General features: G+C 44.3%; 1 protein-coding gene across 12 annotated transcripts in view; it reads left to right on the top strand.

Moving 5' to 3' along the window:
• LOC110490935 (receptor-type tyrosine-protein phosphatase mu) overlaps positions 1-25,928 on the top strand; it is a 296,571-nt gene that overhangs the window by 73,071 nt on the left and 197,572 nt on the right. For all 12 annotated transcript variants that reach the window (XM_090199474.1, XM_036943993.2, XM_090199471.1 and 9 more), the window contains exon 3: positions 21,928-22,205. In XM_090199474.1, the coding sequence (XP_090055600.1) occupies positions 21,928-22,205 (278 nt within the window). The remainder of the gene's footprint in view (positions 1-21,927; positions 22,206-25,928) is intronic.

Genomic DNA, 25,928 nt, shown 5'->3' with positions numbered 1-25,928 from the left:
CCCTCCATGTACCCTGTCTTGTTATTGGGGATTGTCCTCTGTACCCTGTCTTGTTATTGTGGATTGTCCCTCCATGTACCCTGTCTTGTTATTGGGGATTGTCCTCTGTACCCTGTCTTGTTATTGGGGATTGTCCTCTGTACCCTGTCTTGTTATTGTGGATTGTCCCTCCATGTACCCTGTCTTGTTATTGGGGATTGTCCCTCCATGTACCCTGTCTTGTTATTGTGGATTGTCCCTCCATGTACCCTGTCTTGTTATTGGGGATTGCCCCTCCATGTACCCTGTCTTGTTATTGGGGATTGTCCCTCCATGTAACCTGTCTTGTTATTGGGGATTGTCCCTCCATGTACCCTGTCTTGTTATTGTGGATTGTCCTCTGTACCCTGTCTTGTTATTGGGGATTGTCCCTCCATGTACCCTGTCTTGTTATTGGGGATTGTCCCTCCATGTACCCTGTCTTGTTATTGGGGATTGTCCCTCCATGTACCCTGTCTTGTTATTGGGGATTGACCCTCCATGTACCCTGTCTTGTTATTGGGGATTGTCCCTCCATGTACCCTGTCTTGTTATTGTGGATTGTCCCTCCATGTACCCTGTCTTGTTATTGGGGATTGACCCTCCATCTACCCTGTCTTGTAATTGGGGATTGTCCCTCCATGTACCCTGTCTTGTTATTGTGGATTGTCCCTCCATGTACCCTGTCTTGTTATTGGGGATTGACCCTCCATGTACCCTGTCTTGTTGTTGGGGATTGTGAGCAGCATTATATTTGTCTGATTTTCCAGATTTTCCAGCCACTGTCGGCTGGTTAAATGGAGCTTGCTAGCAGTAGGGCTGTTCAATTTCGATGGCTGGCCCTGCCGCAAAGAGAATTATGGCCTGAAATAATGAGGACTGGAGGAGAATGAAACTCTCTGAATCAGGTGATGCTGGACTATCTCCTCTCTGTATTAATTAAAATATCAATTTATGCCCTGTATCAATTTATGGCTTATTTCTCTGCTATCTCTGTCACCTTGGCTTCATAACCAGAGCCACACCAGCCCAGTAGCTCGTGGAGCGAGTCTCATTTTCGGGATGGTGTAATTTCCAAGTGGACATCTCTGCTTGATATGGCGCCTCCTTAAATTGGACGGGCCGGTGATGGGGGTAAAGGAGCGAGGCGCTTCGCGGTGGCACAGGGGTGTGCCGCCCGCCATTGCCTCTGCTTTGGAACATGATTTGTTGCAGGGTCACGTCCCATAAACCCGTGCTCCCCACAGTCACAGTCAGCAACAGTGTCTAGCGACAGAGAAGGAACTAGCTACAGCCGCAGCCCGAGGTTAGTGTTTTACAAATTGAAAAAAGTCCCAGTAAATCACTCTACTTTTTACCCCCTCCCCGGAGCCTTCTGCACATCACAGCCTTGACTCCTTTAATAGGAGAGTGTGTGTGGTTTGAGACTGTGTTAGTATGCACGTCTGCATCAGCTTGTGTCTATGAGTATTGGCACTGGTAGACTGTAGTGCAATATGAAGGGACTCCCTGAAAACACTTTTCGTAGCAGGTTAGGAGAGCATTTCAGCTACCCTAACCTTCCTAAGCATAACCTAATTCTCATAACCTGCTGAGAAAAGTCACCAATATGACTGCGAAAATTAAAAATGACCCCATTTCCTGGGGTCTACTTCCTTTCGTCACTTCTCTTCAACCAGGAAAGTCTACCTGACGGGGTTCTGAGGAGGAGAGCTCGAGTGAGTGAAGTGATTTTGTTTTAATGGTAATAAGTGTACTCAGGGAAAGCAGTCCCTTTCATCGCAGCACTACGCTAATGAGACGCAGCCTCAGACGTCTCCTGCACTCCGTATGGCCTCCGGGAATCACAGATGGAGAGTCCCAGGTACCGGGATACAATTATCAGCCATTATCTTCAGTTTAGCAATTTAATAAGGCAATGACTGATCGAAGACGGGCACTTGAAAGCGAGTACTGAGGGAGGGGGGGGGAGTACTTCAGCTCTTTTCTTTTGTCAAAAGGAGGGACCGTTCTGTGACTGTCCCGCAGCCGTGGAAAAACAGCTCATTATTTCCTGGCTAAATTGAACAAATCAAAGAATTCCCAAATGATGAAAGAAACAGGGCTTCCATTTATCTTCAACTCTAAAACACCCCCACCACCCCATCCCTCCCACCTGGATGCTTAGGCATCAGGATCAGGTGTGTGCGCCTGTGTGTGTGCATGTATGTTTGTTGGAGAGGCTAGGGGGCAAGAGGAGGAATGTGTCAAATCAAGCTCAATCAATCCACTTACCCTGTCATAGTAGTTGGATAGGATACGAGAGACGAGGACCGGCCGTACAGGAAACACGCCCGGAATCAAATCAACTGTTAACTGAGATTTCCACCAGGGGAAATGTGGAATAAGCGTAGTGAGTTTGGGAATGTGGTACTGAGCCCAGTGTGTGCTTTAGCTCTGTGCTACCTGAGAGCAGCAAGAGGTGAGAAAGACCACCTTTCACACCATGAAGGAGGAAAGGAAATAGCTTTGGGTGCCATGTTGGACAAAGTCACTTTATAATAATTTCCATAATCAGTGGGCTTCTACATGAAGCCCTATCAATAAAAAGGGCACAACCTTCATGCATTATTCACCTACTGATAATCTGAAACATAAAATTACGACCCGTGAGATCAATGTGATGTAGAATTATTGATTCTACCTATGTATAACACAATCAAACTTTGACAACTATATAATTCACACCATCAGCTGCAAGTTTCAAACACACAGCCTCAAGCCAAGAAAACTGAGGTGCTAAAGGAAAGACACTTACTCCTCTTCTCGTTTTTTCTCTTCGGAAATAAGCCGTAAATAGTCGACTGGTTTGACTTGATACTGTTGTTCCCTCAAGCGAAAGCTGCATACCTCTTATAGATCACAAAGATACAGGCTCTTTGCTATCTCAAAGACCTCCCACATATCTGCAAATATCCCCTCTGTACCATGGCAGAGGAGGGAAGGGGTGAACATCGAGGCCCACGCAATAGAGCACTTATGACGCAAATGCATATCTGATCAGAACACAATTGACTTTTCTGTGTCAGTCTTCCAAACCCCTATGCCCCCCTTGTTATTTTGACTAGAACTACAGTATCTGTTGGTTTCTAAGGAAACAGATGGTAAACATGGCAGAAACATTGGAGGGGGAGCGTTCACACAATCCACGAAAGCTGTTGACGTGGTGTGAGACTTTATTAGTTTCTAATGTGTGTGTGAGACCAGCAACCACCAGGGTTACTGGAGACCTGGGTAAAGAGACGCACACCATTTAAAAGACCAGCCTTGACCAACTTGAGAAGAAACGACCTGTACACAATGGACTCTGATTAACAACTACTGGTCAATGGAGCTAATGTGTGTCATTTGTCACCTTGACTTGGTCACTGACTTGGCAGTGCAGGTGCCACGTTGTTTTTGCTGCAACCTAAGTTGTAGGCACGTTGGGTGTTGTTTGTGGTGACTAATTACTTTTGTGTCAAAGGCTGAATCCTTAGAGACCATAGCCAACATACAGACTTGAGATGGGGATTCAGAAAAGTCTTGCTATGTTTTGATAATACACAGCAATCAGTGGGATCTTGTTGAGGATTTAGGCTTTTCTGTCAAGTCTCCACTTTTGGACTTTTTTTTCTTCTTTTTTTTCTTTGTTCTCCGTCGGGGTTGATTTGACATTGTGGCTCGAAAGTGCATGCTCAGCACAGACTCTCTGGGAGTGGGTTCTCAGCGAAGACTCTGGCTAACCTCAAGGTGCTCAGCCCAGACTCTCTGGGAGTGGGTTCTCAGCTAAGACTCTGGCTAACCTCAAGGTGCTCAGCACAGACTCTCTGGGAGTGGGTTCTCAGCTAAGACTCTGGCTAACCTCAAGGTGCTCAGCACAGACTCTCTGGGAGTGGGTTCTCAGCTAAGACTCTGGCTAACCTCAAGGTGCTCAGCACAGACTCTCTGGGAGTGGGTTCTCAGCTAAGACTCTGGCTAACCTCAAGGTGCACAGCACCTGCTGAAACTCCTCCTCGTTAAAATGTGGAAGGGATTAGAGGCACAAATCCTGTAGTGGCGAGAGAGCTCGCCACCACGGCCTCCACATCGCCCATTTGGAAAACGTTGTTTGTTCGCCCCGCTCTGAGCGACCTCTGAGTGAATCATATTAGCGGACGGAGTTGAGTGCTCGAGGTGGACGGAGGAGAGGAGGGTTTGGGAGGGCTGGGTGGAGGGAGAACAGGAGGTGTGAAGAGTGGTTCTCTCCGGATGAAATCGAACCACAGTAATGATCTACAAGTTCAGGACCTGACAGCGTTTGGCCATAATGAGGGCCGCAGTAATTCCGACAAATTACATCCAGCATGCCGCACTGGGCGGCCGGCCCCTCCGTCGTCTACTGAAAAAAGCTCATTGAAAAAATATAATACCTCCAACCTCTGCTCTTTTGATTAGCACTCACTCTAGACTCCCTGTGCGCTAAATGAGTTGATACCGGGGATGCAGTATTTAGTGGAATAGATGAAGCCATTTAGACATGGTAAAAAGGTAAAGCATTCCAGCAGGAAATGGAGACATTTGGGCCGGTCGGGCTGATGATTATGAAATATGGAGAAGGCAAGTTATGGACAGTCTTCCATACTTTGACTGCGTAATTAGAAACGATACTGTCGTCTAAGTGAATGGATTAGTTTTGGCTCCTCCAGTTTGTGGGATACAATGAAATATGATAATGCCATTACTCCATTACACATCCTCAAGGTTTAGGCCTATTTTCTATCAAGCTCCAAGTGTTTGGGGAATAACAAACATCCTCCCTGTACTACACAGGTGTAGACTAACAGGGAAATGCTTACTTATAGGCCCTTCCCAACAATGCAGAGAAAATAATAGAAAAATAATAACACAAGGAATGAATACATAATGAGTAACTAACTTTGATATACGCGGGATACCAGTACCGAGTTCATGTGCAGGGGTACGAGGTAATTGAGGTAGATATGTACATTTACAGTGTATTCGGAAAGTTTTCAGACCCCTTAACTTTTTCCCACATTTAGTTACGTTACAGCCTTATTCTAAAATAGGTGCAAATGTGTGTAGGTTGATGAAGAAAAAACCTAATGTAATACATTTTAGAATAAGGCTGTAACAAAATGTGGAAAATGTCAAGGGGTCTGAATACTTTCCGAACGCACTGTAGGTAGGGATAAAGTGACTAGGCAACAGGATAGGTAATACATATCAGTTTCAGATCAATTTCACAAAAATATAATCTGAAATATGTTTGCTCTAATGCTCAGAGGCTCCAGATCCATAAATGAGCCAAATAATCAATTGTTCATGCAACACAGTCTGTACCACATTGATTAGTGTCTTCTTCTGCTGTGAGACACTGAATCTTCTTTGATTGTTATGCAAGTTAGGTTTCAGAGAGTATAAGTAGTTGCACCTAGAAGGATCCACGACTGCACTGAGACAATGTCCTTGTGCCACTGGCATTTTACATGATTATTGTTTAAATCCCCCTTTTACCATAGTCTTGTGTTATCAGGGCCCCATTGAAACCAGCTTCCTTTTCCTTTACAGCAGACACATGAAGGAAATCTGTGAGACAACATCTGGGAGCGATTGTGTACGATCAATGCAGCGCTCTCGATCATACTTCCTTCTGTCGACCAAAACCTCTTTTCAAAAGGCTTTGCTATCCTTAGTCACTGTGTGATTGTGTTCATTAGATGGGGTTGTAGGCTCACATAGGCAGCGGAGTCACTCACTAGCCATCTCAAGGTCCTCTTCCCTATTAAAACTGCTAATGTAGTCCAAAGGAGCTGCCCATGCTCGTTATGTAAATGGTGTTTCAGGAAGAACCGAAAGAAACGTTTACAAAGTATTTAGTTACGGGAAAAAAGCAGGTGGATGACTTTCTATGTCACAAATAGTCTAACCCTGGCTGTAAAGGATAGCGGCTGTAGACCTGGCACATTAAGGGAGAGGTTGGCACCTGTGAGGTTGGATGTTTGGTGGTGCCAGTGGCAGGCTCCTTACCTAGCCAACGCCACAGGTGCGGCCCTGAAGTCATGGACACCTGCCAGTCTGGGGAGCCAACCTTCCCAGAGTTCCACAGGGCCTCTCTCTTAAGAGGGAGTGAGAGAAGGGAGGATGCTGCCTAATCATCTGGCTTGGAGCTGCTGGGTCTCCTTTTCACTGTGTTGGTTACTTCATGAACTTAAGCAGGTAGTTTCGCATGCTCATTTTGTATTGCTGTTGAGTGTGTCTCCAATTACCTTAACAATTGTAGAAAGGCCCTTGTTATACATTTTCCTGCTAAAGTAATTATTATTATTATTTTTTTTTTACAGTTTCATTGAACCCATTTAAGAGCAAGGCAAATAATGTTATTGCCGTGTTCCTAATTGCATTTTTAAAATGCATGTTGTGCTGGAACGGTTATTACATTCAAGAAGGGTTGGACAGTTTTGTGTCTCCTTCGTTCAGCATGAATAGCTCATGAACGGGATGATTCCATACTAAGTTTCTACATGCAATGTTGCTCCCTATTTCCGGTGACCTCCTGGTAAAGGTCATTAGGATCGTGAAGTTCAAGTCAACTTTTCCTCATGAGTGCCTTTCAATGGGAAATGTCCGCGTTCCTTGAACGTATTTACACTGGGGTTCGTATTGAAATGAGGAGCCATTTCAATACGAACCATTTGAGGAGACATTTACCCCCCCCCCCCCCCCCCCCCCCCCCCCCCGCCACACTCTCTGGCTATTCATCACCGGGTCTTACACATATCCCATTTCCAATAAGCCCAACTTCAATTTACAAAGTACTTTGCATGTGAAGGTTAATCAATAAGTGGAGAGACAGCACATCCTTGTTACAAGAGCAGCACCTGCTTCTGCTGCTTAGCCCCAGCCTCAATCATTCATTAGTCTGCACAGCAAAAGAGAACAACTTATCTGATTCTAAACAAATATGCTCATCAACGGAATCCCATGGGGAATGAACCGTGTGTGTGTGTGTGTGTGTGTGTGTGTGTGTGTGTGCAGGCGTGTGTGTGTGTGTGTGTGTGTGTGTGTGTGTGTGCGCAGGCGTGCATGAGTGCATGCAAGGTTATAGCAGCGTTTGTTTGCCATGGCAGAGTATCATTTCAAAACATGAATTGTTATTGATTTGTGTACTTCTAAAAGTCAGTGAAGTGTAGAGATTAAAGTTGTGTGTTATAATAGATAATGTAGACCTTGAATCAGTCTGCCTTGTAGGACGTGAGCCTTTCATACCTAGACATCTGGCTGAAGGGTGGCTGGTATGCTCAGATTTGTTTCGGCAAGTCATCACGGCAGACATTGCTTTGTCAAGGAGTGACGCTAGAGTTGATTCGAAATGATGTTTTTAATCCTTTCAGTGAAATTTATTTTCTAGGCGCTCATCTAGATGTATTTTCCAGCGTACTCTGGATCATACTTTAAAATGTGGATGGAAAAAAGAAAAACCGCGTAGAAAGTTTGCTCTCCCTCAGCTCCTAAAGTTGGGAGATAGTTGTTTAGCTGTCACATTCTGTCTCCAATTCCCAAGATCCCTCTCTTTATTAGAATAAACTCTACTCCCAGTCCCCACCCCACTTTTTTATGCAATTGCATGGCGCCTCCAATAACAGCGCACGGCCAAACGATAATGATTAAAATACACATTTTCTAATCCTTTTCCCAGTCGAAGGGCATTGATCCATGCTCTAAGTGAGAAATGATGTCTCCTCCCATGTAGAAAAATCTCATTACCAGTCTTGCTGGCTCGCGAGGAGCTGTTTACATGCCTTAACAATTCTGCTGGAGTGGAACCAACAAGACAATTGCACTGACAATATTGTCTCCTCGCACCTCTCCCCCGCTGCCTTAGACCCCCCCCCCCCCGCACTGATTCACTCTCTCTCACGTTTCATCTCTTAAATTGTGCTGAAATATTTAAGTGCTCGGGTGAATGTGGCTTGATGGCCAACGGCGCTCTCTCTCCACTCTTTTTTTGGTGCATAATGCCTCTTTTAAACATGCACTGGAACAGTGCTTGTTCCATTTAACCTGAAATGAAGGCCACTATTCCACTTGTTCCTATGCCTTCTTTCCACCGAGAAGGCCCTATTGCACTTAGCCCAAAATCAATTCAGCAGAGAAATTCATTGTTGAGAATTCATCCCTCAAAGAGAGGAGGGAGAGAGAGAGGGAGGGAGGGAGGGAAAAAGTTGTTCTCTCCTTTTGTTGCATGTCATCCCACCAGAAAATGATTGATGCATGATCATTTGTGGGCCTAGGAAAAATTGGATTCGGGCAATCTGTGTTTGACCATTTTAAAATGCATGAGTCATTCTTCTCTCTCCCATGTCAAAAGCTCAATGAGGAAAAATAGAGTACATGAACATCATCAACTGACAAGGTCGATATCCGCTCATAATGGGAGCTGGAAATGGCAAACGTTTTTATTCATTTTTTTTGTATTTTATTCATTTTTTTTATTTTTTCTCTCCTCTCCGGTCTCTCCTCTCTCTTTCTCCTCTCTCTCCTTTTTTCTCCTCTCTCTCCTTCCACTCCTCTGTTTCTCTCAATCCATTAACTTTCTGACCCTAATGTGCCTCTAATATAGTTAGTAAATTACGCAGTGTAAGCAGAGCCTTCATTGCGTGGTCACATTAAGTAAAAGGTGGAGAGGGATACGTTAAATAACTGCTAAGCTATGGAGATGGAGAAAATCTAGGCTAGCTAATGGGGTTTTTCACCACTGGTATGAGTTGCAAGGGTCATGTGTCTCACAGCTGTGTGAGGTGTATTTAAATTCAAAGTGAGACTTGCTGTGTGAATTCCTGCATTAGTTAATGCTTTTTTCTATTTATGTCATGTTTTCAAAACTCAGAAGAAACTGAAACATGTGGTCTTGGCTTTTGGCTCTTAGGTTCCCAACTTAACTGGTTCAGTTTGATCCTCTCGACCTTAGTGTAAATAGTATGCTCATTTTTCTGTCAGGTGACATGACGAGGATACCGATATAATGTAATGGACAGGTGTTCAAGTAGTGCACCTACAAGAGATTCCTCCCTCTCTTACCATGCTGGTGATTTCACCCTTGGCGAACACTCAGAAGCCAAGAGCCCAAGGTCTCTACCCGCTGCGGTGTATCTCATGATAAATAAGACCCGTCTCTCCGGCAGCCCTTCAGCGCCAAGGGTAAACTCAGCTGCGTCGGTTAGCGAGTGTCATCCTCGAGTGCAACACCACAAATGATGCCAGCAGAGGTGCTGATTTGGTGACAGAATACTTGTAGCAGACAAATCGACAACAGATTGCCTCCTTTATTTTCAAGGGTAAAAAAAATGTTTTGTTAGTCTAATGGGGGGACAGGAACAGAACATGCCAGGTGTGTAATGTTCTTCCCAAGCCAAGTCCATTAGTTAGAATGCAGGCGTAATTGCCTTTTCAGAAAGCCAAGGTTTTTTCACATTTCTTACATGTTTGGCGCCACTAAAGGCTCTCAAGTGTATCGGAGAGCTTAGCAACTGGATTCAGGTCCAGACCACCTTGCACTAGAGGAGGCTGATACCTGCTATCATAACTACAGTGGTTGCTCCACTAAAAGTTTTGCGATTCTGCTGCGGGACTTAGAGGTAATTTGTGGTTTAGTACAGTACCCTGCGTCACCACTTCATTGCTCCAGACCAGAGCAAGGGGGAGTTAGAACACTGATTATGCTTTTGGGTGCTACTGTGTCTATCTGACAATGTGTGGGCGACATAAACCTAAATAGAAACTGATAATTGTGCACAACGTCAGTATTACTTACTAAAACTGTTACGCTAAGTTTTTCATTATTTTGCTCTTACTGTAGTACTGTAGGCCACTCCCGACCAGTCACATTGTACAGCGCTTGAGTGGTGCAACGGTCTAAGACACTGCATAGCAGTACAAGCTGTGTTGCTACAGATGCTAGTTCAATACCCGTGCCGGCCTCGACTGGGAGACCCATGAGATGACTGTAGGTTTTTGGTTTCTCTCCCTAAAACCAGAAATAAATCATTATAAATAACCTTGCTTTATTTTAAAATGAATGACGGTGTCTCACCCCATGTTCAATAATGTCCTTTTTCTCGCTCATTTTACGTTATTTGAAAACAAAATCATCTTCAAAATATAATTTTTTAAACAAAGCGATTATTATTAATTTAGAATTATATAAATGCCCCTTGGATATTCTCACAGATATATTATTAACCCTGTTATTAGCAGGACAATATATATTGGTCATGGCTCCCGAGTGGCACACAATAGGATAGCCTTGCAGTTCTCCAGCTGTATCCACTGAAAGTGCACGAGGTTCACGGCATGAGCGCAGAGGGCACAGGATAGGCCGCAGAGCTGCACACAGAAGAAGGACCTAGCCCATGGGGAAGGGAGGAGGGGTGGACCCCCACCCCGCCACACTGGGTAGCACAGAGCAACACTTTAAGGGGCATTGCACTAATAATGGCGCTGACTAGGGAAACGTTCCCGTTGTTCTTAGTGCCAGTCTGCATGTTTAAACTAAAAGAATGTAACTAGTAATGGCATCTTTATGCTTTCCTAAATAAAATAATAATAAAAATACTCTTTCAAAATGCCAATGTTTATTTAGTTATGGATCCATATCGAATTACTATGGAAATAAATATCACAGAAATTACAGGAACAACGTCGTCTAATGAAGGTAAACAAATTGTTGCTTACTGGAAAATATTATTTCAAACACACACGGTCACGTTGTACAGCGCCATTATGGCTATTAGCAGGTAGCTGGACAATATACTTACAATGGGGCAAAAAAAGTATTTAGTCAGCCACCAATTGTGCAAGTTCTTACACTTAAAAAGATGAGAGGCCTGTAATTTTCATCATAGGTACACATCAACTATGACAGACAAAATGAGAAAAAAAATCCAGAAAATCACATTGTAAGATTTTTAATGACACACACACACACACACAAACTGTCTGAAATTAAAATGGCGTAACAGTGCCTCCTTGTCTCGTCTGTATCTTTTCCTCCTGGAATATGACAGCTCTGAAAATAAGAGGCGAAGAATCCCTTGAAAGTGCTCTGGTGTTTCTAGTAGTCGTTTCAATGCAAGTAGATAGTAGGCCTCCACTTATAAAAGGTGTCCCTCTCTCTCAAATGTACATAGCGAGTTGGAAAGAAAGGTAAGTGTTCTTCTGATCACGGCAAAATGAGTTATTCTAGTGACAGGCATATACACCTGTTGTCTCAATCCCAACGTGCAGCTGAACACTATGCTCTGAGGCACATTAGAGAGGACTCGTTTATTAAAAGGCCTAGTTTAGATATCATGTGAAGGATGGAGTTAGAAGTTAACTAATGAATCATGAAAGACACACTCCCTTGTGGAAGCAGCATTTTTCTGATAAGGCTGCCCAAGAAAATAGTGCTCTGCAACACTGTCTCCTAGACTGTTTCTATTACTGAACAAAAATATTAATGCAGCATGTAAAGTGTTGGTCCCATGTTTCATGAGCTGAAATAAAGATGGCAGAAAAATATACACAAAGAGATTATTTCTCTCAAATTTTGGAATATGAAATTCATTGAGAGAAATGGCTGATGCCGGGGACTTGGTGGCTGTGGGAACCTGTGCTCTGTCTGGAGCTTGGTCGTGATCATCGCCAGATGTACTGGTATCTGTGTAGGGACAGAGAGGGGTCATCTGAGCTTTGGAGGTCGATAGTATAACATGAGGTTGGGAACAGATTTGGTTGTGTTCTGGGTGTGTCTGTCATCAGAAGATATCACACTTCTCTGTGTCAAGTAAAAGCAACATGGAAGATATGAGCCACCTCGGGAGGAGGAACCGTCAGCTGAACTGTTTTACAATGGTATTTTGGTGAGCACTGAGGACTTGTACCCATGTAATTAATAAACAGCTGTTGATACCAACTATGAGCCCAGTTGTTTTAAAAACTCTTAAAACTTCTTACGGCTAGGGGTTATTTTTTAGAAATATGCAACTTTCATACATTCACAAGGTGTTTTTCAAATATCTATTCGATAATATATCAACCGGGGCAATTGGCTTTTCAGTAGGAGCGAGAGGAAAATGACTACCTGTCTTTTACGCAAGAATCACTCTGAGAGCCCTCAGCTGGCCACTTACGCAATGTAGTTGTTTACGCTCATTCTTCAACATAAATGTGTGAAACTACGTCAAAATGCTGTAGACACCTTAGGGAATACGTAGAAAAAGGAATCTGGTTGATATCCCTTTCAATGGCCAATAGGGGTGCATAGGAAGACAACGGTTTCAAAATAAGAGGCACTTCCTGATTGGATTTTCCTCAGGGTTTCGCCTGCAATATCAGTTCAGTTGTACAGACAATATTTTGACACTTTAGAGTTTTCTATTCTAAGCTGTCAATTATATGCATATTCTAGCTTCTGGTCCTGAGAAATAGGCGGTTTATTTTGGGAACATTATTTTTGCAAAAATACCAATAGTGCCCCCTAGTTTCAAGAGGTTAATGCAACCACTGTGTCAGATTTCAAAAAAGCTTTACGGAAAAAGCAAACCATGCAATAATCTGAGTACGGCACTCAGACACAAAAACATGCCATGCAGATATCCGCCATGTTGTGGAGTCAGTAAAAGTCAGAAATAGCGTTAGAAATATTCACTTTGATGATCTTCATCAGAATGCACTCCCAGGAATCCCAGTTCCACAGTAAATGTTTGTTTTTGTTCGATAAAGTCCATTTGTGTCCAAATACCTCCTTTTGTTAGCGCGTTTGGTAAACAAATCCAAACTCACGAGGCGCGGGCAAGTCCAGGCGAAAGTTCAGACGAAAAGTTTAAAAAATGATATTACAGTTCGTAGAAACTTGTCAAACGGTGTATAGAATCAATCTTTAGGACGTTTTTAACATAAATCTTCAATAATGTTCCAACCGGAGAATTGCTTTTGTCTTTAGAATTGCAATGGAACGCAGGTCACTCTCACATGCGTGCGTGATCAGCTCATGCCACTATGGCAGACCTCTGGTTGAATCAGCTCTCATTCATACCCACTTCACAGTAGAAGCCTCAAACAACGTTCTAAAGACTGTTGACATCTAGAGGAAGCCTTAGGAAGTGTATGACCCCAATATGACCCCTTAGACACTGTATATTCGATAGGCAATGAGTTGGAAAAACTACAAACCTCAGATTTCCCACTTCCTGGTTGGATTTCTCTCAGGTTTTCGCCTGCCATATGAGTTCTGTTATACTCAGACATCAATCAAACAGTTTTAGAAACTTCAGAGTTTTCTATCCAATACTACTAATAATATGCATATATAGCTTCTGGGCTGGAGTAGCAGGAAGTTTACTCTGGGTATGCTTTTTGTGAAAATGCTGCCCCCTATCCCAAACAGGTTAAACAGAGTGGGGGAACCACCAATTCTAAAAAGGATTACCGCACCAGACTAAAGTTCCTATCAACCTAAAACACAATCCCGGAGACTGTTTGGGCTCCTTGACACAATGCCATTATTATTATTACGAGTGATCAATTGACAACCCCTCGGTGCCGCAGGCCAGAGGCGATCAACAATGGAGTTGCCTGGGAAATGAGAGGGTAGGGTGGGTGCTCTACGTTTTAATCTGAATTAAGTGGGAAAAGGCACACTTTAATGCACAAGACTGGACATGTCACTGGATGGGAGCCTCTGTCTTATTAATACTACCGGGACGGAGAGGTTAACTCATTGGATTGTAGTTTTCTGTCTAATTATATAGAGGAAGTGAGTCTGTGCATGTGCCAACCTACAGTGCTGATGACACTGTCGCTAGGGACTGACTCACCTTGGATGACTGATTATTCCTCCTGTACTACAAGTTGGAGCTACAACTGCAGTACAACTTCTGGACAGCAGCACATCTGCTTGTTAGCACTAACTCTGGTTGCATGTATAGAGCTCTTGAACATCTCTCTTGTTCACCACCTGAGTAGATGGCTCTTGTTGAAAATAATTTTACCTTTTTAGGTTGAAGGCCTCGGATCCTTCAGAGTATTGCAAACAGTATGGAGAGGTTTCATGTTTAAAACCACAGCTCTGTTTACAGTGAACTAAATACACCTAAATGAGGGTTTGTCCCAACGTAGTACGCCAATCATCGAGAACACGACCGGCCTTGAATAACGTCAGAGATCCATTCAATGCAAACTCTTCTCGTTTCGCCAATCCTTTCACTGTCTAAGCTACTGCCTTGGTAATTAAAATGAGAAAATTGGAGAGCTTTTTCAATAACGGCCCTCAACCCAAAAAGCGGTGTGTGTCAAGGGCGCCCATTGGTCCCTACTGGATTTGTCCCCTGTGTACCCTAGACTACCTCCAGACTGTATCGATTCCTCCCACTCCTCCTCCCGCTCTCCACTCTAGGCCCGGAAGGCCAACGCCTGAGCACAGATGTACTAATGAGAGGGTTGCCGATGAGACGCTGCAGCCCCATGGGCTGAGCACTTCAACGTTGCCATGGCACAGCGCATTCTCCAGGTTTTAATGGAAGTGGGGATTGAAGGCCAGGGACGAAGTGACCTCTTCCCTGTTCTCTTCTCCACTCAGGGTCCCCCCCCCATCCTTCACTATCCCCATCATCTAGGCTTTTAGTGCATGACGGGGGACGTTAGAGACTGAGCCCTCAGTAGGGAAAAGCAGGTTTCTGAAAAAGCTAGAAATGGAGCTGTATACATTAGTGACACTTGAGACTTTTTTAGATTTTCCACAGTGCTTTGGGCATACTGCACTTAGTAAGGAGAACTTATTTGAGAATTCTAATTCATTGTTGGCAGGCCGTACATTCCACACTATGTATGCCGCTATGTAAATATTAGTTTTTTTTATGTCACTCTTATTTTAGAAAAACGCTACAGGCATACATGCAGTACAGTACTTTAGAGCGAAATATAAACTTGCGCCTCGGCTCCAGAATACCAGTCTGTGTAGATAATGAACACCTCGTACAGGAGCCAGAACAACGGCCAAGGGCTTTTTGCAGTAAAACAAACTCCATGCTCCACTTTTTGCCCATTAAAAAAAAAGTGTTGAAAAGGCTCTTTTTAAATGAGCTGAGAGTGCGCCGGGCCCTTTCAAGGCTCTGTCCACAGAGGACCCAGAGTCAATAGTCAGGATGGGTTGCCAGGATGGGCGAGGTTCTCTTAATGTCACATCAGGGTTATTTATTAACTGTTCTACTGATTGAGGCAGCCATCATCTCTTCACGCCTGTTTCCTTTTGTGTTGTGGTCTTGTAATAAAGACAGTCTGTAGTTAACAGTTCACACCTTTTGTGCTCTTGGATTGAAACTGTATTCACTTATTAGCCATGATTTAGTCTTGTCATAATGCCAAGCCGTCCTTTGTCATCAACTTAAGTGGTAGACTTGGATACGGTTATAAAAATACAGTATGTGCCGTGTTCGCTGTTTCCTGTTTCTGAATCCAGCAGGTCAAGTTATCTTCTACAAACACGTAGCCTGATGATTATGCCACGTTGAAAGCAGCACCTATTGTTCTGTACCTACCACCGGCAGTCAAATATGTGTTTGTTCATGACATGCCCATTCAGAAACTGTGGGTATTGGATGTCCTCACCTAATGACTTGCCCTGTCTAATTAATATTTTGAACATAAACTGTCATAATTGAACGTGTGAGTGTAACTCATGCTCATTGAAAACATGTGACGCTCTTATCTTAAAGGGGCAACCTGAAGTTGCAGCATTCATTTTTGGACTTATAAATGAATGATTAAATTAAATGTACCCATTTTGATTCTTGAAGAATATAACTTCCTCATGAGCTTTGTTCAACTGTCATACCCCATCAGAACCCAAAATATAAGCTTCCTTTATTTTATTTCACCTTTATTTAACCAGGTAGGCTAGTTGAGAACAAGTTCTCATTTACAACTGCGACCTGGCCAAGATAAAGCACAGCACTTCAACACATACAACAACAGTTACACATGGATAAACAAACATACAGTCAATAATACAGTAGAGAAAAGAAAAGTCTATATACAGTGAGTGCAAATAAGGTAAGATAAGGGAGGTAAGGCAATAAATAGGCCATGTTGGCGAAGTAATTACAATATAGCAATTTAACATTGGAACGGTAGATGTGCAGAAGATGAATGTGCAAGTAGAGATACTGGGGTGCAAAGGAGCAAGATAAAAATATACAGTATGGGGATGAGGTAGTTGGATGGGCTGTTTACAGATGGGCTATGTACAGGTGCAGTGATCTGTGAGCTGCTCTGACAGCTGGTGCTTAAAGCTAGTGAGGGAGATATGAGTCTCCAGCTTCAGTGATTTTTGCAGTTCATTTCAGTCATTGGCAGCAGAGAACTGGGAGGAAAGGCGGCCAATGAGGAATTGGCTTTGGGGATGACCAGTGAGATATAGCTGCTGGAGCGCTTGCTACGGGTGGGTGCTGCCATGGTGACCAATGAGCTGAGATAAGGCAGGGCTTTACCTAGCAGAGACTTGTAGATGACCTGGAGCCAGTGTGTTTGGCGACGAGTATGAAGCGAGGGCCAGCCATCGAGGCCATACAGGTCGCAGTGGTGGGTAGTATATGGGGCTTTGGTGGCAAAACGGGTGGCACTGTGATAGACTGCATCCAATTTGTTGAGTAGCGTATTGGAGGCTATTTTATAAATGGCATGGCCGAAGTCAAGGATCGGTAGGGTGGTCAGTTTTACGAGGGTATGTTTGACAGCATGAGTAAAGGATGCATTGTTGCGAAATAGGAAGCCGATTCTAGATTTAATTTTGGATTGGAGATGCTTAATGTGAGTCTGGAAGGAGAGTTTACAGTCTAGCCAGACATCTAGGTATTTGTAGTTGTCCACATATTCTAAGTCAGAACTGTCCAGAGTAGTGATGCTGGACAGGCGGGCAGTGATCGGTTGAAGAGCATGCATTTTGTTTTACTTGCATTTAAGAGCAGTTGGATGCCATGGAAGGAGGGTTGTATGGCATTGAAGCTTTTCAGGAGGTTGGTTAACACGGTGTCCAAAGAAGGGCCAGAAGTATACAGAATGCGACATCATTGATATATACAGAGAAGAGTCGGCCCGGAAATTGAACCCTGTGTCACCTCCATAGAGACTGCCAGAGGTCCGGACAACAGGCCCTTCGATTTGACACACTGAACTTTATCAGAGAAGTAGTTGGTGAACCAGGCGAGGCAGTCATTTGAGAAACCAAGGCTATTGAGTCTGCAGATAAGAATGTGGTGATTGACCGAGTCAAAAGCCTTGGCCAGGTCAATGAATACGGCTGCACAGTAATGTCTCTTATAGATGGCGGTTATGATATAGTTTAGGACCTTGAGCGTGGCTAAGGTGCATCCATGACCAGCTCGGAAACCAGATTTCATATCGGAGAAGGTACGGTGGGATTCGAAATGGTCGGTAATCTGTTTGGCTTTCGAAGACCTTAGAAAGGCAGGGTAGGATAGATATAGGTCTGTAGCAGTTAGGGTCTAGAGTGTCTCCCCCTTTTGAAGAGGGGGATGACTGCGGCAGCTTTCCAATTTTTGGGAATCTCAGACTATACGAAAGAGGTTGAACAGGCTAGTAATAGGGGTTGCAACAATTTCGGCAGATCATTTTATAAAGAGAGGGTCCAGATTAGATTGTCTAGCCCGGTTGATTTGTAGGGGTCCAGATTTTGCTGCTCTTTCAGAACATCAGCTATCTGGATTTGGGTGAAGGGGAAAAGGGGAGGCTTGGGCAAGTTGCTGTGGGGAGTGCAGGGCTGTGGGTAGGGAGTAGCCAGGTGGAAAGCATGGCCAGCCGTAGAAAAACGCTTGTTGAAATTCTCAATTATAGTGGATTTTTCGGTGGTGAATGTTTCCTAGCCTCAGCTGGGAGGAGGTGCTCTTATTCTCCATGGACTTTACAGTGTCCCAGAACCTTTTTGAGTTTGTGTTACAGGATGCAAATTTCTGCTTAAAAAAGCTAACCTTAGCTCTCCTAAATGCCTGTGTATATTGGTTCCTAACTTCCCTGAATGTTGCATAACACGGGGGCTATTCGATGCTAATGCAGAACGCCACAGGATGTTTTTGTGCTGGTCAAGGGCAGTAAGGTCTGGAGAGAAACAAGGGCTATATATGTTCCTGGTTCTATATTTTTTGAAAGGGGCATGCTTTTTTAAGATGGTGAGGAAGGCACTTTTAAAAAAATGACCAGGCATCATCTACTGACTGGATGAGGTCAATATCCTTCCAGGATACCCGGGCCAGGTTGATTAGAAAGGCCTGCTCGCTGAAGTGTTTTTTTAGGGAGCATTTTGACAGTGATGGGGGGTGGTCGTTTGACCGCAGACCCATTATGGATGCAGGCAATGAGGCAGTGATCGCTGAGACCTTGGTTGAAAAGAGATATATTTGGAGGGCAAGTTGGTTACGATGATATCTATGCGGGTGCCCATGTTTACAGATTTGGGGTTGTACATGGTGGGTTCATTGATCATTTGTGTGAGATTGAGGGCATCAAGCTTATATTGTAGGATGGCTGGTGTGTTAAGCATCTCCCAGTTTAGATCACCTAGCAGCATAAGCTCTGAAGATAGATGGGGGGCAATCAGTTCACATATGGTGTCCAGGGCACAGCTGGGGGCAGAGGGTGAGAGCGACAACGGTGAGAGACTTGTTTCTGGAAAGGTAGATTTTTAAAAGTAGAAGCTCGAATTGTGTACAGACCTGCAGTGCAGTGGGGCAAAAAAGTATTTAGTCAGCTACCAATTGTGCAAGTTCTCCCACTTAAAAAGATGAGAGGCCTGTAATTTTCATCATAGGTACACTTCAACTATCACAGACAAAATGAGGAAAAAAAATATATCCAGAAAATCACATTGTAGGATTTTTAATGAATTTATTTGCAAATGATGGTGGAAAATAAGTATTTGGTCACCTACAAACAAGCAAGATTTCTGGCTCTCACAGACCTGTAACTTCTTTAAGATGCTCCTCTGTCCTCCACTCATTACCCGTATTAATGGCACCTGTTTGAACTTGTTATCAGTAAAAAAGACACCTGTCCACAACCGCAAACAGTCACACTCCAAACTCCACTATGGCCAAGACCAAAGAGCTGTCAAAGGACACCAGAAACAAAATTGTAGACCTGCACCAGGCTGGGAAGACTGAATCTGCAATAGGTAAGCAGCTTGGTTTGAAGAAATCAACTGTGGGAGCAATTATTAGGAAATGGAAGACATACAAGACCACTGATAATCTCCCTCGATCTGGGGCTCCACGCAAGATCTCACCCAGAACCACACGGGGGGACCTAGTGAATGACCTGCAGATGGCTGGGACCAAAGTAACAAAGCCTACCATCAGTAACACACTACGCCGCCAGGGACTCAAATCCTGCAGTGCCAGACATGTGCCCCTGCTTAAGCCAGTACATGTCCAGGCCCGTCTGACCTTTGCTGGAGAGCATTTGGATTATCCAGAAGAAGATTGGGAGAATGTCATATGGTCAGATGAAACCAAAATATAACTTTTTGGTAAAAACTCAACCCGTTGTGTTTGGGGGACAAAGAATGCTGGGTTGCTTCCAAAGAACACCATACCTACTGTGAAGCATGGGGGTGGAAACATCATGCTTTGGGGCTGTTTTTCTGCAAAGGGACCAGGACGACTGATCCGTGTAAAGGAAAGAATGAATGGAGCCATGTATCGTGACATTTTGAGTGAAAACCTCCTTCCATCAGCAAGGGCATTGAAGATGAAACGTGGCTGGGTCTTTCAGCATGACAATGATCCCAAACACACCGCCTGGGCAACGAAGGAGTGGCTTCGTAAGAAGCATTTCAAGGTCCTGGAGTGGCCTAGCCAGTCTCCAGATCTCAACCCTATAGAAAATCTTTTGAGGGAGTTGAAAGTTTGTGTTGCCCAGCAACAGCCCCGAAACATCACTGCTCTAGAGGAGATCTGCATGGAGGAATGGGCCAAAATACCAGCAACAGTGTGTGAAAACCTTGTGAAGACTTACAGAAAACGTTTGACCTCTGTCATTGCCAACAAAGGGTATATAACAAAGTATTGAGATAAACTTTTATTATTGACCAAATACTTATTTTCCACCATAATTTGCAAATAAATGTAATAAAAAATCCTACAATGTGATTTTCTTGATATTTCTTCTCATTTTGTCTGTCATAGTTGAAGTGTACTTATGATGAAAATTACAGGCCTTTCTCATCTTTTTAAGTAGGAGAACTTGCACAATTGGTGGCTGACTAAATACTTTTTTGCCCCACTGTAGCTCTACAGGCAATCTGTGCAGTAGATTGCAACACCACCCTCTTTGGCAGTTCTATCTTGTCAGAAAATTTTATAGTTAGGGATGGAAATTTCAGGGTTTTTGGTGGTCTTCCTGAGCCAGGATTCAGACACGGCTAGGACATCCAGGTTGGCAGAGTGCTAGGGAAGTGAATAAAACAAACGTAGGGAGGAGGCTTCTAATATTAACATGCATGAAACCAAGGCTCTTATGGTTACAGAAGTCAGCAAATGAGAGTGCCTGGGCAATGGGAGTGATGCTGGGGGCTGCAGGGCCTGGATTAACCTCTACATCACCAGAGGAACAGAGGAGGAGTAGGATAAGAGTATGGCTAAAGGCTAAAATAACTGGTCGTCTAGTGCGTTCGGAACAGAGAGTAAAAGGAGCAGGTTTCTGGGCACGGTAGAATAGATTCATGGCATAATGTACATACAAAGGTATGGTAGGATCTGAATACAGTGGAGGTAAACCTGTGCATAGAGTGACGATGAAAGATATATTGTCTCTAGAAATATCATTTAAACCAGGTGATGTCACTGCATGTTTGGTAGGTGGAACTAAAGTGTTAAATAAGGAGTATTGAGCAGGGCTAGATGCTCTACAGTGAAATAAGGCAATAATTACTAACCAAAACGCCAATGGACAAGGCATATTGACGTTAGCGAGAGGCATGCATAGCTGAGTGATCATAGGAGTCCAGTGATTGGCTTCAGGCAGCTAGCGGGCCCAGGGATAGCAAGCTAGCAGAAGGGCTTTGGAGGGATGTTGCGACGGAAGAAAGTCTGTTGTGGCCCCCTCGTGCTATTACGTTGGAACACAGATCAGCAGGGCTCCGTGTGGTAAACCAGGCCAAATGGCAAAATAGGTACAGTTGCCAAAGAATTTGTCTGGTGGGCCTCTTAAGCTAACAGTCCGATGTGCTCTGGAAAGCTAGCGGGCCGCGGATAGCAGGCTAGCGGATGGGCATTCAGGGGACGACGTGACGGCGGAACCAGTTGAGAAAACCCCATCGGGCGAATCACGTCGGTGGTCCAGTCGTGATGGGTCGGCGGGGGTCCAGGCCAGTTGGCAAAATAGGTATTGTAGCCCAAGTGGCTGATGGACCTCTTTGGCTAGCCAGGAGATGGGCCTAGCAAGGCTAGCTCCAGGCTAATTGGTTCTTGCTTCGGGACAGAGACGTTAGCCAGGAGTGGCCATTCGAATAGCGAGTTTGTAAACAAAGTAAATGTAAGCAAAACACTATCGCCTCAAAACATGATTAAAACTATAATTTTGATATCATGGATAGTTGGTCCTTGAATTTTGAGTGGTTACATTTCTCCAGCCCCATCCTTAAGCTTTTTACCCGAAACAAGAGCATGGGAGAAAGCGTTGTTGTTTCAACTGCTGATTCCCGCTTTAAATAAGTGTGAAATCCAGTCAAGTTTATTCATGCCATTTGTAGATATTCTTTGTAGTAATTTCAGTAGAGGTCATGCTGTGGCCATCTCATGACTAACCCTGCTCTTCTCTCGCTACCCCCCCGCCCCCCAGACTCTGCCTTCATGATGGTCAACACCAGCGGACGTTTCTCGGGCCAGAAGGCCCAGTTGCTCATGCCCCAGCTCAAGGAGAACGACACCCACTGCCTCATCTTCCAGTACTACGTAGCGGGACAGCGCGAGGGTGCCAACCCGGGCCAGCTTAACGTCTATGTCAAGGAGAACAACAGTCCGCTGGGCATCCCTGTGTGGAACGCCTCAGGGCCCGCCTACCCCACCTGGCGCCAGGTGGAACTGGCTGTCAGCACCTTCTGGCCCAACTTCTACCAGGTGAGATGAGATAAAGAAGATGGTGATGGGCTGTGTCTATAAAAGTGGCACATAGAACAAGGGGTAGGGTTGTCAGTGAGGGTCCTACTGTTCATCAAATGTAAGGTTTTGTCAAAGTCCTGTTGTACTGTGGGCAGTTAGGAAACGTTAGACATTGTGTCAATATCCTCTGTGGGTTGTACGTTGACTGATGAAGTGGTAATATTGGTGGAGATAAGAACTCATCAGATCGGGACATTTTCCCAGCCCCAGAGCCATATTTAAACACTGCCCATTAGCAGGGAATAATATTGAACTCTGACAGAGTCCATGTTTTCTCAGTGCGGGTCCATGGCAGTACAATAAACACATTCTCCAAGGTCTCTGGAGGTCAAACCACTTTCTATCATCACCTCCCCAATATTTCTCCTCTCTGAAAATTAAACTCATTTTGTGTGTAGCATCGTGCCGTTAGGCAGCAGCGCTGTGAATTTCCAGCCGAGGCAATTACCGCTCACGCCAAATGTTTGGTTTACTCCCACATGAGGTGAAACACACACACGCTCGCTCACAGGGTCAGTGTGTACTGAGTGACCCAGCATGTAAGCCCGTCAGTATGTCATCTGCTCCACGGATGACCCTCAGATTGAAGGCTGATGGTGTGTGTGTGTGGAAGGTTGGTGGGTCACGCCATCGAGCCCTCCTCCTCCCACTAACATACAGTGTTGGCTGTTAGACATGTTTTTTTCACACACGTGCCTGTGAGGTTTTCCCTAGCGAGACCGACAGTAAAGAGTGATAAATACATCTCCACGTTTCCCAAGAGAAATCACCGCCATCTGTTGTTTGACAGAGGCACCGTGCAGAAGGAGCATCTCTCTGTGACTTCCTATTACTCTTTCAGATTAACAATGGAAAGGCGGCATCTTCAAAGCTCTATACCCAATTAGCAATGTAGCAAGTAATTATGGTGTTTCTGTAATTGCACAGTATCTTTAAGTGTTTGTCAAAATGAAAACCACCTGGTATTCAGAAATTACTTTGTCTCTTATTTTGTAATTACAGCGTATGGTTTTCGCTCCCCTCAGTTTACAATGCAAGTCTATCAGCACAGGTCTAATTACATTGCAATGGTTGGGCCGCATTTTGAGAAACTTTTAATTAATCATGCCGTGCATTTCAAATATGGTTATTGTCTTCCCCAGCCCGGCACACTCTGATCTTGATCCTGCCATTTTGCGTTGTTCATCTCCACCTGCTCTGTTATTCCAATTCCATTTTTAGACACAATCACAATTACCAGGTGATCTGTAAAGGAACATTGGGGTGACATCGCATCAGTATTTAATGAACAGTGTGAGAGGGAGGAAGGGTCGTTTCTTCCCCGTCTGCTATTATGTATGCATGAGAGGTCAGCCTTTTGTTCTTAGGAAGTTTCAACAACTTACTGACAAGACTTTTTGCAAAAGATGTGGTGAACCTGAAGTTACACTAAGGACGCCATGAAGTAAAGCAATACACACACACACACGTCAGAGGAGCACTACTCACATTCGCTTATGCATTAAAAGCAAACCTACTTCTCTAGCCCCCACAAGCCACATGAACGTTATCATGGCTAATTGAGCTCATTCACCAGGTGCAGCTAAAGAAGATAAACCTAAAAACACATGGAGGAGGGGGGGTTGGGGGGTCCGCCGGGGTCGAGCAGGTTGCTTAGCATCACCAAGGCGACAAACATTAACAACCTTGGTTTTAATCACCCCAGGCGGCACGTCGTGACATTATGCACGCTGGCGTTCGCGTTTTTATTTCCTTTTTGCAAATTAGGCCCTCGTTAAAGTCGTAATTAGCGGCCAAGGCTTCTGCCGTCACTCAAAAGCAAGAGAGAGGGGAGGAAAGGGACACAAATCTATTAAAACCCATCTGAATGGTTTTATTTAAGGCATCTCGTTTGGCCTCAGCTCAACAATGTTATTTCATGGCTAATGACTCATTTTCTATTTGTTCACTGGGCATTGGGACTGGTGCGGTTGGCATTCCCTTGTAACAAACAAAGGCCATATTTAAATAGGTTCCATTGTAGTAAGTATGGTCCCACAACAATACATCCTACAGCAGCTGATGTGGTAGGCATGATGAGGAGCCACGAGAATAGACAGTAGATCCATTAATAATTGGGGTGGCAGGTAGCCTAGTGGTTAGAGCGTTGGACTAGTAACCGAAAGGTTGCATGATCAAATCTCTAAGCTGACAAGGTAAAAATCTGTCGTTCTGCCCCTGAACAAGGCAGTTAACCCACTGTTCCTAGGCCGTCATTGTAAATAAGAATTTGTTCTCAACCTACTTGCCTAATTACATAAAGTTTAAATAAAAAAATAAATACAAATAATTCTGGGCTCCATATGTCAGCTTGGTATGAGGTACGTATGCGCACATCTATGAGGCCTAGGGCTGTGTCCCAAATGGCACCCTATTCCCTATATAGTGCACTACTTTTGAACAAGGTCCTATATAGGGAAAAGGGTGCCATTTGGGATGAAGACTTCCATTCATAGGATCTGCTGTATTGAAGGAGTTTGAACAGAATCATGGCTAGAATTGTAGCAGTGTTTTCTTGTAGGAAGTAATGCGTAGCGCAGTGTTGCTATCTCCTCAAAGTTGATTTGTGTCCTTGGGTATTGTAGTCTCCCCGGACATGTGGATATTGTAGTCTCCCCGGACATTTGTTTTGGTTTGCTATTTTTGCGTCTACAAACCTGATATCTGGGCCCCACATAGTTATATTATCTTAAGTGTTTGTTTTTGTTGTTCAGAAACTTTGAACGCTGCACTTTTCGTCCTTGATCGTATCTGTCCTCTTGCCCTTGACCGCCAACGGACCGTTTCTGTCATCAGTTACCGAGTCAAGTGAGATATTCAGGGTTCACTCACAACCATTACAGAGGGCGTGTGTTTCATACCAGAACGTTGTTCCCTTCCCTTCATCCCTTGCTCCCATCACTGATCAGAATTTTTGGTACTGGATAGTTGAAAACAATATGGTGGCTCAGCATTGTTTACAGCTGCCCAGTTGTCCCAAATCCATGAAGGTGAGTGAACAAGGACAAGGGGACTAGTGCACAGGGAACGACTTTATGGAATGAAATAACTGGGAACTGGGAATGAAGGAGGATCTCCAGAAAGCGAGGTCCCATTGGCCCGTTTTCTGGCCTATAGAAAAGCTCTGATGTAAACCAAGTGGGTTGGGCGTGTTGCCAGAACCTCTGCATGAACAGGAAGGCAGCCCCTGCGTCTTTAACCAGTTGTTTCCTGAGCGATAAGGGCCATGGAATGTGGTCTCCGTGGGGCCACTCCTCTGAAGTGGACCGCGAGGTCAGAAGTGTGAGAACATGATTCGGGCTGCTCTATTCGTCACTGTGGTAATGCAACAGAGCGTCCCTCGCAGGTGCAGCCATTAAAAAAAGAACACGATACAGACACCCTGTCATAGAAACCATGACTCCAGAGTCCAGACAGACTCTCTACCATTCCCCTCCCTCCTCCCCTTGGGAAATGGAGGATGAGACTGTACAAGAAAACATCATTGTTTTAAACATTTAAATGATTAGGTCGATCTTTACGAGATGTGTACCCTAAAACAGTTTTCTCGGCTGAATTCCACTCACGGACTGTAACAGCACTGATGAAGAAGGGGAAGTGGGCTGGGAATCCAACCCATATCATATGCCTCTTAGCTAAAGC

The sequence above is a fragment of the Oncorhynchus mykiss genome, chromosome 15 (genome assembly GCF_057628025.1).
Source record: "Oncorhynchus mykiss isolate SJ-2025 chromosome 15, ASM5762802v1, whole genome shotgun sequence".
Classification (NCBI taxonomy): domain Eukaryota; kingdom Metazoa; phylum Chordata; class Actinopteri; order Salmoniformes; family Salmonidae; genus Oncorhynchus; species Oncorhynchus mykiss.
This window is presented reverse-complemented; position numbering and strand designations above follow the sequence as displayed.